The sequence below is a fragment of the Manis javanica genome, chromosome 5 (genome assembly GCF_040802235.1).
Source record: "Manis javanica isolate MJ-LG chromosome 5, MJ_LKY, whole genome shotgun sequence".
NCBI lineage: Eukaryota > Metazoa > Chordata > Mammalia > Pholidota > Manidae > Manis > Manis javanica.
The window spans coordinates 94,815,686-94,831,918 of NC_133160.1; the positions used below are offsets into that span (position 1 = coordinate 94,815,686).

At 39.8% G+C, this 16,233-nt stretch overlaps 1 protein-coding gene across 2 annotated transcripts in view; it reads left to right on the plus strand.

Moving 5' to 3' along the window:
• UNC5C (unc-5 netrin receptor C) overlaps positions 1 to 16,233 on the plus strand; it is a 407,905-nt gene that overhangs the window by 322,477 nt on the left and 69,195 nt on the right. For both annotated transcript variants that reach the window (XM_037020211.2, XM_037020212.2), the window contains exons 5-7: positions 9,130 to 9,310; positions 12,670 to 12,837; positions 15,305 to 15,469. In XM_037020211.2, coding sequence (XP_036876106.2) covers positions 9,130 to 9,310; positions 12,670 to 12,837; positions 15,305 to 15,469 — 514 coding nt within the window. The remainder of the gene's footprint in view (positions 1 to 9,129; positions 9,311 to 12,669; positions 12,838 to 15,304; positions 15,470 to 16,233) is intronic.

Genomic DNA, 16,233 nt, shown 5'->3' on the forward strand with positions numbered 1-16,233 from the left:
AAAAACTACCTAGGTATCTGAAATGAGCCTTATAAGCCACGGTTTTCCTCCTTTTTCACTCTTCTCCAACATGCTCCATCCCTCCCACCTGCTTCTCTGTCCTCCCAATTTCAGTGCTGGGAAAATGTTCTGCTTTGGAACTCTCTCTTACACCAGGTCAGTATTTGCACTGAGGACCACAGGTTGCCCTCTCCTTACCCAGGTCTCATCCCCTACTTCTTCCACCCCAAAGGATGGTAATTATTCCAAGGCCACAGGGGATATCCCATAATATCAGCCTTTCCTTTCCCATTATCCACCTCAGAATCTTCCTCCTGTGGGAAGAATGAGAAGCAGAGAATGGAGGAGACTCAGATCCTGAGGTTGGTGCCTATGGGGAGAGTGGAGACAGCTAGAAGTCGATTCTCTCTTGGGGTTGTGGGTGAAGGTGTTAAACCTAACGATGTGTGTGCTGTTGTGTGAGGGTGGGGTAGACACTGATGTCATTCAAAGAACAAGCGGTGACAACTAATTTGAAACAGCAGGAGAAAAAAACTCACCAAGGTAGAATCAAAACTATAAAAATGTGGATGGTCTAGGTCTTGGTAAAAGTAATAGTAATATATAAATTGCCTATCATTTATGCCTTAATTACCAAGTACAATAACTTCTCAAATTAATCTTGATAAAATTTATTTTATTAAAAACCTATTCTACTTATGCCTCTAAAAAATTAATGTAGTATGATGATTTGCTTATAACCCAAAAGAATTAGAAAATAATATTTATATGGCCTGATTAAAATGTCATGTTATAATATCTCTAAAGCACGTGCATGCTAATGACATCTTTAGAATTATGAATTCATAGAGTTTAAAATGGAAATACACATTTAGGTTTAGCATACGAGACTGCTCAATTTAATACTTAATCACTTATATATTCCTAGTACAGTCTTAAAGAGTTGTCTAATGGTGATTTAACTTTTCTCAGTAGAAATGTCAGTGAAGGCTAAAGGAATTCAGACATCACGATACTTTCCTTTTTGTATTTAAATTGATGCCATTTCTCTATTATTGTTTAGAGTGATTTGGATTTTGTCCCATCTCCTTTACTTTATTCTTAATTAATATTAATAATAAGTTAAAGCTATCTACTTAGTTAAGGCACTAAGTAATTTGTGCATTGACTCTTTTGATCCTTACAAACCTTATGGAATGAGTTTGACAATTATCTTCATTTTACTAATGAATGAGGACCCTGAGGCACATAAAGGATAAGGAACTTACCCAAGCAAGGCACAGAAGTGGCAGAATTCAGTTTTGAACCCAGGCAGTCTGGCCCAAGAGTAGCTCTCTTAACGGGTACTTTAAAAGAACTACTTCTTAAAGTAAGATTCTCAATTGCACACAGTTGGATCAATCAACACCAAACAAAACAGGATATGCAAATGGTACAGCCTATCATTGCCGTGTAACTGTTTTTATTACATGCTAATAAATCCCCATGTCTTTATAAACAGTTGAGTCAATTACTTCAAATATGCCCCAAATTACTGAAAAGGCTGCCGTTATAAGCCATAGGGACGGAAACAGTGCCCCCTGCCTCACTGCAGCCCGGCAACATGTATGGTTTATGGGCGAAGCCTTTTTATTGTTTTCTGAACTTCAACCTATTTTTTTCTCTTTTTGAAGGTTTTATGCATAGCTAAAAATAACTTCTAACTCAGAAAAAAGACTTCTTCCACGTATAAATCAGACAGTTTGCTAAATGGGAGGAATGTGAGGAAGCCAAGTCTCAGGGTGAAACCAGAGAGAGGTGTCAAAATAGGAAGAAAATTCAGAGGCTAGACAAGACCACTCCTGATTAACCAAGATTAGTTTACAAATAAAGAGCATTGCAACAATATAATTAATTACTATCAGTACAATACATTCTAGCACAACAAAGGGTTCTGTATTGTTTCTTGGGATTTTACATATAGTTTATATAAAGAGACTCCCTGTGAAATTACTTCAAAGGGAAGAGGGTCGCTTGATCTGATGGTGTTGGATTTTGGTGACACGCATGAAAAGGATATACTTTTTTATGAAAGGATATATTTATAAGGCCCTTATATTGATTTATCTTGCTGATTCAGATAACCTTCCACATGACAAACAGAATTATTCTCACACACTGTTTTCCCTTCCATACATCCTCTCCTACATTTTCTCTTAACATTTTATCATTTTTATCTGAGCCAAAATGGGAATAAATATTGTTTTATCCTTTCTCTCTGTATCTATGCTCAGCTCTTTGAGCTGATCCAAGTGAAACAGAAGTCATCAGGGTTTTGCTGCTGTTATTATTGCTGTTTTAGCATTTAAAAACTTTTAAAGAATAAAATCACTCTATTCATGGAAATGATGGGAATTCTGAGCATTTCAGCTGCTGTATAAATCATGCTGTGCTAACTGGATTCCCTGTAAAGTCAGCCAAATCTCAACTCATGATTGTCCTTTTAGCCCTCAAATCTTTTCTTCCTTCTTGATCCCTGATCCATACAGAGGTCCACAAGTCAGAAAGTGGACATAGGTTCCTCTTACACCCTCCTTCCACCATCAACTCTTCCACCCCATCCCTTGTGCCTTCAAATTACTTTCTGAATCTTATTTTCGCCCCATCACCCTTACAGCTTCCTTAATTTGCTCTTGGGGTCTTTGAACCAGGACTATGGCAATCGCCTTTTTACTGGTCTTCAGCTTCCACTGTGTCTCCCTTTAACCCATACTGTGGGTTAAAACACTCCATCTTTTAAAGCAAAGTGTGGTTATGCCTCTTAGCTTTAAACCCTTCACTGGATCGCAGCATCTGTAGGTGTAGTTCAGATGCTTCAGCACAGCATCGGAGTCCCTTGGTGACTTCCTGAGAGCAGCCTCTACCTTCTTGCTCCACTCGCTGACGGTGCAGTTCTGTCCAGTGCCCCAAGTCCCCAAGAGGCTTCGAGCCAGGGTAAAGCACCCACTGCTTCCTCCTTCTGAAATGCCCTCCTTATCCTCCACTTTCCTTTTTTGCCTTCCCAACAAGCTTAATTCATCCTCAGAAACTAGTTCAGACAATGTTCTCTTCAAATGCCCTCTTGCAACATAATTTCTACCTCTTTCAGAGATGGCTGAACCAAGACATACTGACCACAGGACACTTGAGACTCATAAACAGCAGTGAAACACTGGGGTCTCCTGGCATAATTCCAGATGTCCTCTTCTATCTCAGGACTGCTCCAGTGAGTCCACTTGGAAGCCTGTCCAGCTCCAGGTTTCACCTTAGGCAGTGAGGATCTGTGCTCTTAATCTCCAGTGGAATTTAGTTAGAAGTGTTGTTTAAAATGGTTCTCATTAAACATATTTAATATTAATTTTTACAGTTAGAGCACCAACTTTATAGAGACTTAAAAATGTATATAACAGATTTAATCTCACTACATGTTTTGTTTTTGTTGATGAATTCAGAAAATACAGATTAATCATATACTACTGCCAGTTCCAGGCCATGGGAATATAATAATGATCAAAAGATTAACCAGAAACTGTCTGGTGGCAGAGACAACCAATAAGTAAAGTGAAGACTATATGAGATGGTGAGAAGTACTACGGGAGAAATAAAGGCGAGTGAGAGAGTGGGGCATAGGCACAGGGAGATGCTGCAGTTTAAAGGCTGATCAGGGAGTGACCCACTGAGAAAATGACATCTGAGTAAAGACCTGAAGGAGGGAAGGAAGAAAACTATGCATGTACCTAATGAAAGATTACTCCCAGCAGGTACGCTGGCAGCCTCACAGTCCCCCAAAGCAAGAGCATCCCTGATATAAAGGGACCAAAGGAGCCAGACTGCTACAGAGATGAGGGGCGACACGTGTAAATCAAGTGATTGCAGAGAAGTCGGGGTCCTAGAGATACAGGGCCGCATGGGGCCCTGTAGGGACTTTGGCTTTAACACTGAGCAAGATGGGGAGCCATTGAAGGGCTGAGGATGAGGTGAACATGATCTGACTAGGGGTTCAAGGATCACTCTACTGTGTTGAAAATAGCCTATGAGGGCCAAGGGGAAAAGCAAAGAAGACAGGAAGTGGTTGTAATAATCGAAGAGAGAAACGGTGACTTGCACCAGGAAGAGGGAGTAGGGCGGAGAAGAGCACTGTTCTGATCCACTATGCTGCTCTGACACTGAGTGGGAAGAGGGGTAGAGCGGAGCCGAGGCCAAGTCCGAGGCTTTTGTCTAACTGCAGGATAGAGCTAGCATTTACCGAGACGGGCAAGGCTGGGAAGAGCAGTTCCGGAGGTCATTACTAGACAACCCAGTGATGTTGCAAGAAGGCAGCTGGATATATGAGTCTGGAGTTCAGTGGCAGGGTCTGGACTGGAGTAATTTAGGAGTCATCTGTGTGAGGTATGAGGCTGATGAGCTCACCAAGGAAGTGAATATAGAAGAAAAAAGCTCCAAGGAGAGAAGTACCACAGGGAAACAGATCTTAGCCCAAGGAGGCTGTGGGGGATGGGGTGCTTCCCAGGGAAGTGCCCTGTCCAGAGAAAGCACAGGGGCAGAGGGGAGAAACCAGCCCGTGGAACACTGCTGCTGAGTTGTGTAAGTTAACTACTAACTTAACCAGTACATCTAACAAAGTGAAAATAATTGGTGACTTTGAAAAGGGTAGTTCTGGTGAAATGATAAAGGTGAATGGGGATTAGAATAGATTCAGTAGGGATGAAGAGGACAGGAACTGAAGAGCAAATATAAACATGTATTCCAAGGCATTTTGAAAGATGAGCAGAGAAATGTTGGGATGGCTAGAGGCAGTGAGTGGGGAGGGTTTTAGGTTGTGAAATTGCTACATGTCTGTAGGCTGATGGAAATGATTCTGTGTAAGGAGAAAATTAATGATTTGCTAGAGAGGAGAGTTGCTGGGGCTTTCCCCTTGAATAAGAAGAGGGAAGGGGATATGGAGTATGAATGAGAGGTGACAGGTGGGAGAGAGCACAGAGAGGTGACCCAGGAACTAGAGGGCAAGCAGTGGGTGAGTGGGCAGATAGTGGGAGCTTAGAGGATATCCCATGATTGTCAGATTTCAGTTTTCTTAGTGATGTGGAAATCTTGGCCATCAGCTGAAAGTGAGGATAGAGGGGGAGGTAGTGTTTAAGAAAAGAGGACGAGGTGTGAAATAGCTGTCTAGGAGTGTTGGACAGGGGCAGATAATGAAAATAGAGTATGACTTTTTGACAGAATTAAAGGCCTTCTTGAGTTCAGTGATCATGAATTTAAGATGAGCCCACACCACATAGCTGGGCACCGCCACATTTCACTACGGGATAGGAAGGTTGTGTAGGGAAATAGTGTCCAGGTGAGCATTTTGAAGCAAGAGGGAGAAGAGTTGAGGGTTTGCTGCAAAGTCAGACATGGGAATTTACACCTGGTCAAGAGGGAAGATGGAACATGAGAGTGGTGAGAGATCAAATTGGCAAGTTCAATAGATTGTGGATCATGGTAAAAGGTTTTTGAAGTAAGGGTCCCAGGGAAAGTAAGCCAGAAAGAAAGTAGTAAAAAGGGAGAATAATTGGACTTGAGTTTTAGAGGGGTTGCAATTAATAATTAATGGTGAGGACAAGAGCTAAGACTAGTGGTTCTCAAACTTTAATGTGCTTGTAAATCCCCTAAAGATCTTGTTATGATGCATGTTTTGATTCCATAAGTCTATGCGGGTAGAGCCTGAAATCCTGCCTTTCTATCAAGCTTTCAGGTGACGTAGATGCTGACAGTCCAGGGATCTCATTTGAAAAGCACTGGTCTAGAGTGGTGTTTCTCAACCCTAGCAGTAAATCACAGCCCTTGGAGAATTTTAAAAATACTGACATTAGAACAGTCTTGACCTGTGAATCATAGTTTCTCTGGGTTGGAAATAGTTTCTCTGGATTGGATAGAATTGGTATAGATGTTCTCCAAATTATTCTGCAGTGAAGCCAGGATTGAAAGTCTCTGGCCTGGAATGCATGACTCTGAGTGTGACTCAGACCAAAATCAATGCAGGAAGGCATGTCAGGTAATCAAGAGGCCAAGGTGTTGAAAGTGTTATATTTCTGGTTATTAAAAGTACCAGAAATTATGACAGAAATTGTGCTAGATAAACTGACTGTGAGTCCAGAGGTCTGCAGATGACCACAGAAAACAGAAATTTGGTGACATAATCTGATGGCATGCGATTCCAGGCAAAGTAGTTTGGAGAAAATAGTCTAGAATAGAAAATGCAGGACAAGGAAAACACTTAGTAGATCCCTAGGTTTGTATGTTGGATTTGGGAAATCAAACATCCACGACCTGAGAGGACTCCAGAGGAAACAAAAGCACCGTGAAGAGCTAGGTTTTAGTTAAAGAAAAATTAGGAAAACAATCTAAATAGAAGTTGAAATTTTGTAGGATTTTGCTTTTATATTCCAAGGCAGCATGGAAGAGTTTTGAGACTTTTGGAGGGTGGAAGATGGGGATTGTAGTGCAGGGAGTGACCAGGGATCTGGTCTTCATGGAGATGGTGGTCTCAAAGCAGTGTGTGGAGGCCACGCTGGGGCAGAGAACTGGGGTGGGGCATCTTGCCAGAAGACAGAGGAGTCCTTGGCTCCCCTCTTCTTTCCTACGGCAATTTTCTAGCAGTGGAGAACCCTTTGTTTCTTCAAATAAAGGCATACAAGGGAGCCCAATGTAGAAAATGCATCAAAGCAGAGCCTCTACAGTTAAAGTCAGTTTTATGGGGGAGGGCAGTGGCCCCACAATGCCCCAGAGGCCTCCCCAGTACTCCTGGGTCTCCTCAGGGGTCCTCAAAGCTCACATCACAATCACTGCTCCAACTTGCTGAAAGACACACAAGGAACATTCAGAGTCATGTATAAGGAAGTACAGATCATAAACTCAGTCATCACAGATGTCTTTTTAAATCTTTTGTCAACTGTTCAGAGTGATATCTTTCTTCCATGTAATAAACTTCAAATAAAAAAGTGGTTTGCAAGATCCCTTGGGATCTCTATGTCACTTACAATCAAGGTAACCTAACTGTTAACCCATTTAATTCACACAGAGGAAACCACAGCTTTGCACGGCCATGACTTAGGCCAGGTGCTCCAGAAGCAAGTCATGAGGCGGAAGTCTGAATGTCAGTGGTGGTCTGTAGAAATGTCCCTGGGAGAGGGGGCCGTGTAGGTGTGTGGAGCAAGGTGGGGGGAGAAAAGGAGAAGCCCTGGAAGAGGGTAATTAGAGGTGATGTCTCAGGAAGTGGGTTCAGCCTAATCCCGCAGAGGAACTCCGGAGTAACAACTCAGATGTGACCCAGCTGGACACATGCATGCTTCCACACCCATGAGATAATGGCTAAGGGGGACATTGGGGGTGGAGTGGCTAAACGGAACTGCAGCACAACCAGGCAGAGTTCAGGAGTCCAGGATCCATCATTCAAAGAAGAGGAACAGGTATGAGTCCATGAAAGAAAAGCACACAGAGCATGTGCACGCACCTGCGCACACACAAATAGAAGGGAGCCAAGACCACCTTGGCGGGGAGGCAAACGGTACCTTTTTTAAGTGGAAAGCTTTCCTTAGAATGACATAGATAACCTAGGTAAAGATAAGGTTAAAAAAATTAATATCAGCTTTCAATTATTGTCAAATTGGCCTGTCTTCCCCCTTGTACCTCCAGCGAGATCATATAACCACACACAGAGGCCCAAATTTTGAGAAAATCCAGATCAAGTAAGTATGAGCATCTTATCAAATATGTCCAAACACGGCCCTGGCCTGAATGGTGCTGTCTGTATTTGAAAACAAAATGATGTCTTAAAACTCCACTGTTTTAGATGGATTCCATTCTAATCTTTCTCACTGACATAATGTAAATACCAAGAATGTTTAGCTATTTCAAAATTTAAATCACCACAAATAGTTGCTCTTATCTATATCCTCCTTTGTTTATTTGAGGATAGTTGTTGCTGTTTGGTTTTCCCATAAATTGTAGCCTCTCTTCTGGGGATTAGAAGAGGATTATTTTAGAGTCCCTGCGTTAAATTGTAATTTAGAGCCCTGCAAGGTGGAGCCTGCAGACAGATCTAAAGATTATTTCCTAGACCTCTTGTGGTGCTGGAGAAGCTCCTTAAGATTTTGAAAATGGCAACACTATTGACTCCCTACTACTAAAGATTACTTGTATCCATATACACAGTAATTCAAAAGGAAAGTTAAAGTGTGATAAATATCAATGTTATTTTGCTTTATGGAAAAACCTGTGTATAGAACAAAAAAACAATTTACAAGACAAGAAGTAGTTTATCCTCCATAAGGACAGTTATACAGATGTATTTCCTTTTGTTCTGTAGGGAAAACATTGCTGTTGCTAAATTGATATTTGCAGAGGAAAAAAAATAGTTCAGTAGTTTGAACAGTCAGGTCTTAGGCCAGGTTCCCCAGAAGCAAACCATGAGCCAAAGATTTGATTCCAGTGATATACAAAAGGAAAGATTTGTGTATAACATATACTATTCTGATTTTATTAAGAGTTGGGAGGAACATTTTCCTCCCCAAGTACTTTGGCTCAGATGCATCTCCAAATATGAGTTTGCCACATTTTAAAGTTAAGTGCATTTTCAGGGAAATGTAATCCTTATGTTTCAGCACAGCTTCATGTAAATCAACCAAATGTAGTTTTATTAGAGCTACATGATGTCTAAGATGCCTTTGAGCTTTTTAAATAGTCCTTATATTCTTTTCTGAACAGCAGCAGGTAAGTTTCCAAGAGTAAACAAACCAAATAGCAAAAGGATTTGGGTTCAGTTTGAAATGCTTAGCTATTATTTTTTATTGGGGTCTGAACTTAGCCCCGCACATTCCCTGTTCCTGCCTTCAGGGCAAAGTGAAAATAATTTGAGCACTCTATTTCCCAATTGGTTCATTGACATTTGAGAATAATGTAATACAGGCAGAAGCAGGATGTCTGTCAGGTAAGTGATACTTCACATGACCTCAGAAAGTTACTTCCTTCTAGTTTGCAGAAGCTCATTGCATGAAGCAGTGTCCTACGTATTGCAAGACACCCATCAGAGTCCATGCTGGGGACTTACGTATTTCTCTTGTGCATCTTCAGGTGGAATGGTTGAAAAATGAAGATATAATTGACCCTGTGGAAGATCGGAATTTTTATATTACTATTGATCACAACCTCATCATAAAGCAGGCCCGCCTCTCAGATACTGCAAACTATACTTGTGTGGCCAAAAATATCGTGGCCAAGCGGAAAAGCACAACCGCCACTGTTATCGTCTACGGTGAGTGACCTGTGGGCCTTCAATGTGGTTCGTGTCAGTTTTCTCATTTTAATTCACAGTATCAAGCCAGGGGCCCCCACTGCTGTTTCAGCTTCTCACATGGGTGGTGAGGTTCGGCTACTTTCCTGATACAGAAAGACTAGACTTGGAAATTCCTCGCCCTTTGTCAGTCAGCCTACAGGAAAGTGAAGGAAGTCTACCTGAGGGCCTGCCTGCTCAGAGCCAGCAGATGGTCCTGCTTCCCTAACCCTGCCCCCTGCCGGACCCAGGACCACCCAGATGGAGAATGAGTGAGGAGCTGAAGATGCCTCAGTGAGCCTGCCAGTTCTTCTGTGGGCCTTGGCTCAGTCCAGGGATCATAAAATATCAAGTAAAATGAGGCTAACCTGTTCCCCAAACATATGGAAACAAGTGGAACCTCCCAGAACTTGCTCTGCACAGTCTGTGGGAGGCACTCAGGAGGACGGCACTGCCCCACCAAGCGGCTCTCATCTCAGCCGTGCGGCAGTGCTCAGCACAGCATCTTCAGGAGCGGCCTGTTCTCTGGCCCTTTCTAGTTCATCTCATCTCAGATTAGGCCTCTCACTTTTCCTGGGGTCCTCAACAGTTTTGCACCAGTTTTGCTGCAGCATATGATGCTTTTCTCCCCAAACAGGGCAGCACCTACTTGTTCTCTATAGTAGAACAAGTAGTTCATCTCCCCATCTAGGCTTTTTGCTCCTAGGTAGACTGAGAGGCTACTCTGTATATTTCTGTATTTCTCACAGTGTTAGACACATAGCAGACCCTCATATTCTTGATGACTTGTTGTCTCAGAGGAAACTGAACAACTCTGGGAAGGATTTTGAGGGTATGCCACCTCCTAAATGATATGTGCATGTCTCAGCACCTGTTAGTACTTGAGGAAACTTTCATGGCTGCAACTGTGTTAAACTCTCCAGGGGCCTCAGTGTCTGGGTGACTGGGAAGGAGGGACAGCCCCGGGCAAGCGTCTGGCTCGTGGCACTTGCACAGACAGTACTGTTTAGATGGATGTCCTCACACCGTAGGGAATTATGAGAACAGAAGCCACTGTGATGCTCCACAGGCTGAACACAGAGTTGCCTCCACACGATCATATTCATTACAGGACAGATGCATACTCTGTGTTTTTTTCATCCTTTGAATACTCTTGAGGTTTAATTTCCTAGTCAAGATAATGGCTATGCTGGATTGGAAGCAATTGCCTTTAAGTCACAATAAAATGTTTCCTTCTTTTTGTCTTTCTCTAAGCTGTCTGAATGAGTTGATTAACAGCATTTGAAGCGCAAAAGAGAAATGGGGCACATTACAGCATGTAGCAATGATAAATACCTACTGCCAGCAGACTCTATAGATGTATTATATAGGTGTTTAATATACATGCAAATCTCTTTTCCTATGTATAATATGTTTTTAATATCCATAAATACAAGCTAAACATTGTCTTTAGGAAGGATCAAACACAAGTAACTTCAACATTTTATGTTCAGAAAATAGCATCAGACTAGGGGTCAAGAGTGTTATGTTCTAAGACTAGTTCTACCACTAACTAATGTTCAGTTAATCACTTAACCAGGATGCTCTAAGCCCTTGTCTCTTTCTCTTTAAAATGGGGGAATAAGCATAGGCCCATCAAATACCTTTCTTTCTCTAAAAGTTTATGATTATTCATTTCTCATTATAATCCTAGCAGAGCAGTTCATGTATGCTGTAACCCCTAATATCAACTTGTCATTATGCTAGTAAGCAGTTTATATTGACAATTGTGTAGTGATTTGTAAAGTTGAGCAGGCTAAGGTCCCTTTTCTAACATGGGCTGAAATGCTACCTTTCAACCATCTGCCTGTCCTTTTCGTGGCCTCATAAAATAAATTGGCTATAAGGCTCATAAATTGGGCCCACCAAAAGTTCACAGAAAAACATATACCTCTAACCCGTATTTCATTTTTCAGTCTGTTGTATATATTTATTTTGTTAGCATCATTTTTAGATTCCAAATATATATCCATTATAGAAAATTTGGGAAATACAGAAAAGGTCAAAGAAGAATATACCTATAATCTTGTCATCTTGTCATCCAAAGATAGCTTAAAAAAGATTGATATGTATACTACTGGTATTTTCTATTCATAGATAGGATTTTAAAATAAGGGCCATAAATATAATGTTTTACTTAAAACATGGTGTTGAAATATTCATGTATGATTAAATGGACTTCTATAGCATCATTTTTAATGGCTGCTTAGGAGTCAATTCATGAACATCCATGGTTTACCATTTTCCTATTGTTGAACATGACAGTTATTTTCAATTATTTATCTTTATATGAAAACACTGCTGTAAAAAATACTCTTGTCCATGTCTGTGTATATAACACACTGATGATTATTTCCTACTACATAGGTTTCTAAAAAAGAAAATGTTGAACATATGATATGCACGGGCATGGTGTGAGTTACCTGACCAGCTAACATTCTTCTTTATTAGGAGGCAGACACATATACTAATTATGTCATGTTTTAACCACCAGCAAATAGTTTTTGTGTGAAATTGCTTACTTACAGTAATTTCATAGACTCACATTATTGAAGTGCATAAATATATCAGACTATTTACTAAAGCCAGATCTCCAGAGATAATTAGCAAATACTAGTGATAATGTGTAGTAGATTGTGTAATCACACACATACTGACAGTTCCACCAAGCACCATAATTAGCCTTTATACAAAAACTAGGTGCCCATTTCAGTTACATTAACTAAATGCCAATTCAGTCTAGCCAATTAGTTTAAAATCCAGCAATATGTCCTCATTTTTTAACCAGGTTCATTGGTTAAAAAAAATGCAACTGAATAAAAATCCTTGAAAGGGTATAAAGTTTACATATACTTATAAAAATCTATCACCTACTACTAAGAAAAGCCTACATGATTTCATTCATTCCCACATTTCAGATCTACTTGCAACCATGGCATAAGGATGTAAATATTTAGTATTTGAGATAAGCTGTCAGAAGTAATTTTTGGAGCTTGACTAGGTAAAGGGAATGTATTTATTTATTTTAAAGAACACTGGCCAAGGAAAAAGAACACAGTCCTATTTACTTTTGTGAGTGGGTGAGTAAATTTTGGCAATTCATTTTATTTATCTCTGTGTTTAGATTCTTTAGCTCTGCAACCAAATTGCGAATAAAATGATGTCCAAGGGCTCTTCTAGCTTTGAAATTTTAGATTTATTTTATGATCACTTTGGAGATGAGTTTTTGTTTATGCATTGTGCATGGTTGGTGCATGCATGCACAAATATTTAATCCACATTTACTGTTTATCTCCTTCCAGTGAATGGTGGCTGGTCCACCTGGACAGAGTGGTCTGTGTGTAACAGCCGCTGTGGACGGGGGTATCAGAAGCGCACAAGGACCTGCACCAACCCAGCACCGCTCAATGGCGGTGCCTTCTGTGAAGGGCAGAGTGTGCAGAAAATAGCCTGCACCACATTATGCCCAGGTAAATAAACAAGTGCTCTCATTCCAAATGTCTCCTTCCATTCTAAAGATATGTATTAAGGGATATAACAAAAGCCTTATTCTTGACCTGAATGTGTGATAAATATGATTTGAATCCAATACCATTCAGTGCTTCCTTTACTTACTTTACTAGATTTATTACCCAAACATGCAAAATAGAATTAAACAAGAGATTAAACACTTATGAACATAATCCCTCTCTATTACCCAACAAAACTGCTGGAGCCAAGATTGCAGATTCTATTATTCAAGGGATTTGAACAGCATTGAAAGCCACACATTTTAGGACTAACAACCCTTGATCTTCAGAAAGCCATGGAAATTAATTGGAATTAAAATGTAGAAAAGGTTGTAGACTGAAATATTTGACATTTGGTGTCAGTTTCTGGGCACAGGCAAAGAAAACATTTGGAATGAATTAAACAAAGGCAAAATTTTGTGACACATGGACTAATGGATTTTGAAGATACCGTGCAGTCAGCTGCCTATCATCTGCACATATTGGCCACCTATTTTGTGATGCCTAGAGCAAGATTGCGTCCCTCTGACTCTGAGCTGCTTCCTGTGCTCTCATGTTGCCACCAGCTTTTATTCCTAGGTAAATCAGAGTTTTTGCCAAAACCAAAACCATAACTCACTTAAAATGCCTACTTGTACAATATATTAAAAAGTTCAGCAAAAATTATTTTGAATTAATCCATTGAGGTACCTATTATCTTGTCAATTTCATTATTTAGTTATTTTGTGTTTATAATTTCATTATTTAGATACATAGTCTCCTTATGTCCCTTTATTTTGCCTGACTTTTGTCCTTTTCACCCTTTAATAGAACCTGTCTCAGAGACGGGTTGGAGAAATGAACTGGAGAAAATACAGATAATTTATGTTTTCTATTCTCAAGTGTTGAGTTCCAAATATCAAAAAAGTATCCCACATCAAATCATTGGGAGCTTTTACCTGCAGAACAAATCCTGACACTTAGCTAGGCTTAGAATTTTAGTGTTTTATCTTGTACTCACCTATACCTTATCTAGGTGTTGATTCCCACAATTAAAAATGCACTGAGCCTTTGGTTTGAAATAGAAGTGTGTGTATGTGTGTACACCTTAAGACGGTCTAGGTCAAAACAGATGTCTTTTCTCCAAATAGCTGGGAGTTATAGCCAAATGGGTATGATTGAAATATTAATGCTTTCATCATTTTTTCATGTGGTCATGTTTACATCTCCATGTGCATTGTGCATGATGTAATTACACAATAATTTGAATATGGAATCATAGATTTCCCAAATTAGGTAGACTACTAAAACAGATATAATTTATATCAATATGTAGTTATGAAATGTTATGTATACTACATGTTCAATAAATGATGTTTGGCATTATTTTACATTGAATTCTAGATAATCACAACTACGCATTTCAAAGAAAACTTTAAAAAATTTAACTTTTTTCAATATTTTCATCCTATTTATTTATTTATTTTTATTTTGGTATCATTAATCTACAATTACATGAGCAACATTATGGTTACTAGACTCTCCCCATCATCAAGTCCCCCCCACATACCCCATTACAGTCACTGCCCATCAGCATAGTAAGATGCTATAGAATCACTACTTGTCTTCTCTGTGTTGTACAGCCCTCCCTGTGCCCCCACACACATTATGTCTGCTAATCATAATGCCCCTTTTCCCCCCTTATCCCTCCCTTCCCACCCATCCTTCCCAGTCCCTTTCCCTTTGGTAACTGTTAGTGCATTCTTGGGTTCTGTGAGTTTGCTGCTGTTTTGTTCCTTCATCCTATTTATTAAAAACCTTTTAAGAATGCATTTTTAAAGTATAACCCAAGTGTAATTTACTGTATTTTTTCCATTTGGGGTTTAAGTTTTATGTTTTTAAAATAGAGATATGTCTCAGTGTCATTGAGATTTCCAGCAAGCCAGCCACCAAAATTAGAAAGAAAGAGAGTCAATGCTAAATGACTAGATCACAGAAAAGATTAGGAACATTCCTAAATATTATTTTTAAAATACAAATAAGAATGTATATATCATCAAATAATGGGATGGAATTATCAAATAATAAATAGAAAATAATATAGTCAATTCAGGAAGGTCTCAACAGAATCAACTTTCTGGATGAAAAAATAAAAAGAGTATGTCAGACATGGGCAGGTGATAGATGAGACTGACAGGTATGGATGGATAGATGAATGGATGGTTAAGTGTCCATTGGCCTGGTCAGTGCTAAAACTATCACACCCCCAGTAAGGTAAGTTCCCAACTTCCTGACCACATATGTAGAGCATGCTCACTTGCCAGCAGCTGACATGAATACAGTACCTATTTCTTCAGTTTTTTGTTTTATTTTTACTTGAGCTTTGTTCCCCTCTCCCCTCAAGCAGCTGCTTCTTGCTCTGACCTGATGCTGTTTTTTCCCATGGTAGTGGATGGCAGGTGGACCTCATGGAGCAAGTGGTCTACTTGTGGGACTGAGTGCACACACTGGCGCAGGAGGGAGTGCACCGCTCCAGCCCCCAAGAATGGGGGCAAGGACTGTGATGGTCTCGTCTTGCAATCCAAGAACTGCACTGATGGGCTCTGCATGCAGAGTAAGTCCATTTGAGCAAAGGACAGGCATGGGGAGGCCTGAGATGTAATGAGCTGGATTTCTTTGAAGGAAATATTCAAAGTTAATAATTTTTTTTTTAAATGCAATAATATACCAGTATCCTAGTTTTCTCTCAAAATTGAGGGAGCTGATCTCCCAAGAACCAGAATGAATAATAACCCCATCCAGTTAACAAATGCCATCCACTGTTGTCAGTGGCTTTCCCATGAACAGAGAGTGATTTAGTCATTTCCATGGTAGGGCTGTCTTTCTTTCCAGACCAAAGAACCATTATTCAGTTTTATTACAGTGCATAAAAGGACACCCTAAACTTCTCATAGAGTCACATGACTTCCAATAAGTAAGCTAGTTTTTTCCTAATCCATGGCCATTACTGAACCAATGATGGAATGTAAAATATACATAAGGACAGAAAACATCCATGCAGGGAGATTTACCGATTTACAACAATTACTTAGTGGGAATAGCTTCAAAAATCCTTGAAAATGTTGGGTTTGTGTTAGAAGTTATAATGTTTATTTAAAGGAAATAATGTTAAATTTAAAAAATGGGTGTAGAAGATTGGCTCAGGAATATAACAGATGCTATAAGGCTAAATATTCTCCATTTTTTATGGCTTTGTTCCTTAGATTTTCTTAATAAAATGGTAATTTGATTTCCAAATGCAAACTTTACCATTTTCATGGCCATGAATTAAGGTGCTAAGAATTGTTCTGAAATACAGATGAATGGATCACTGTCTTT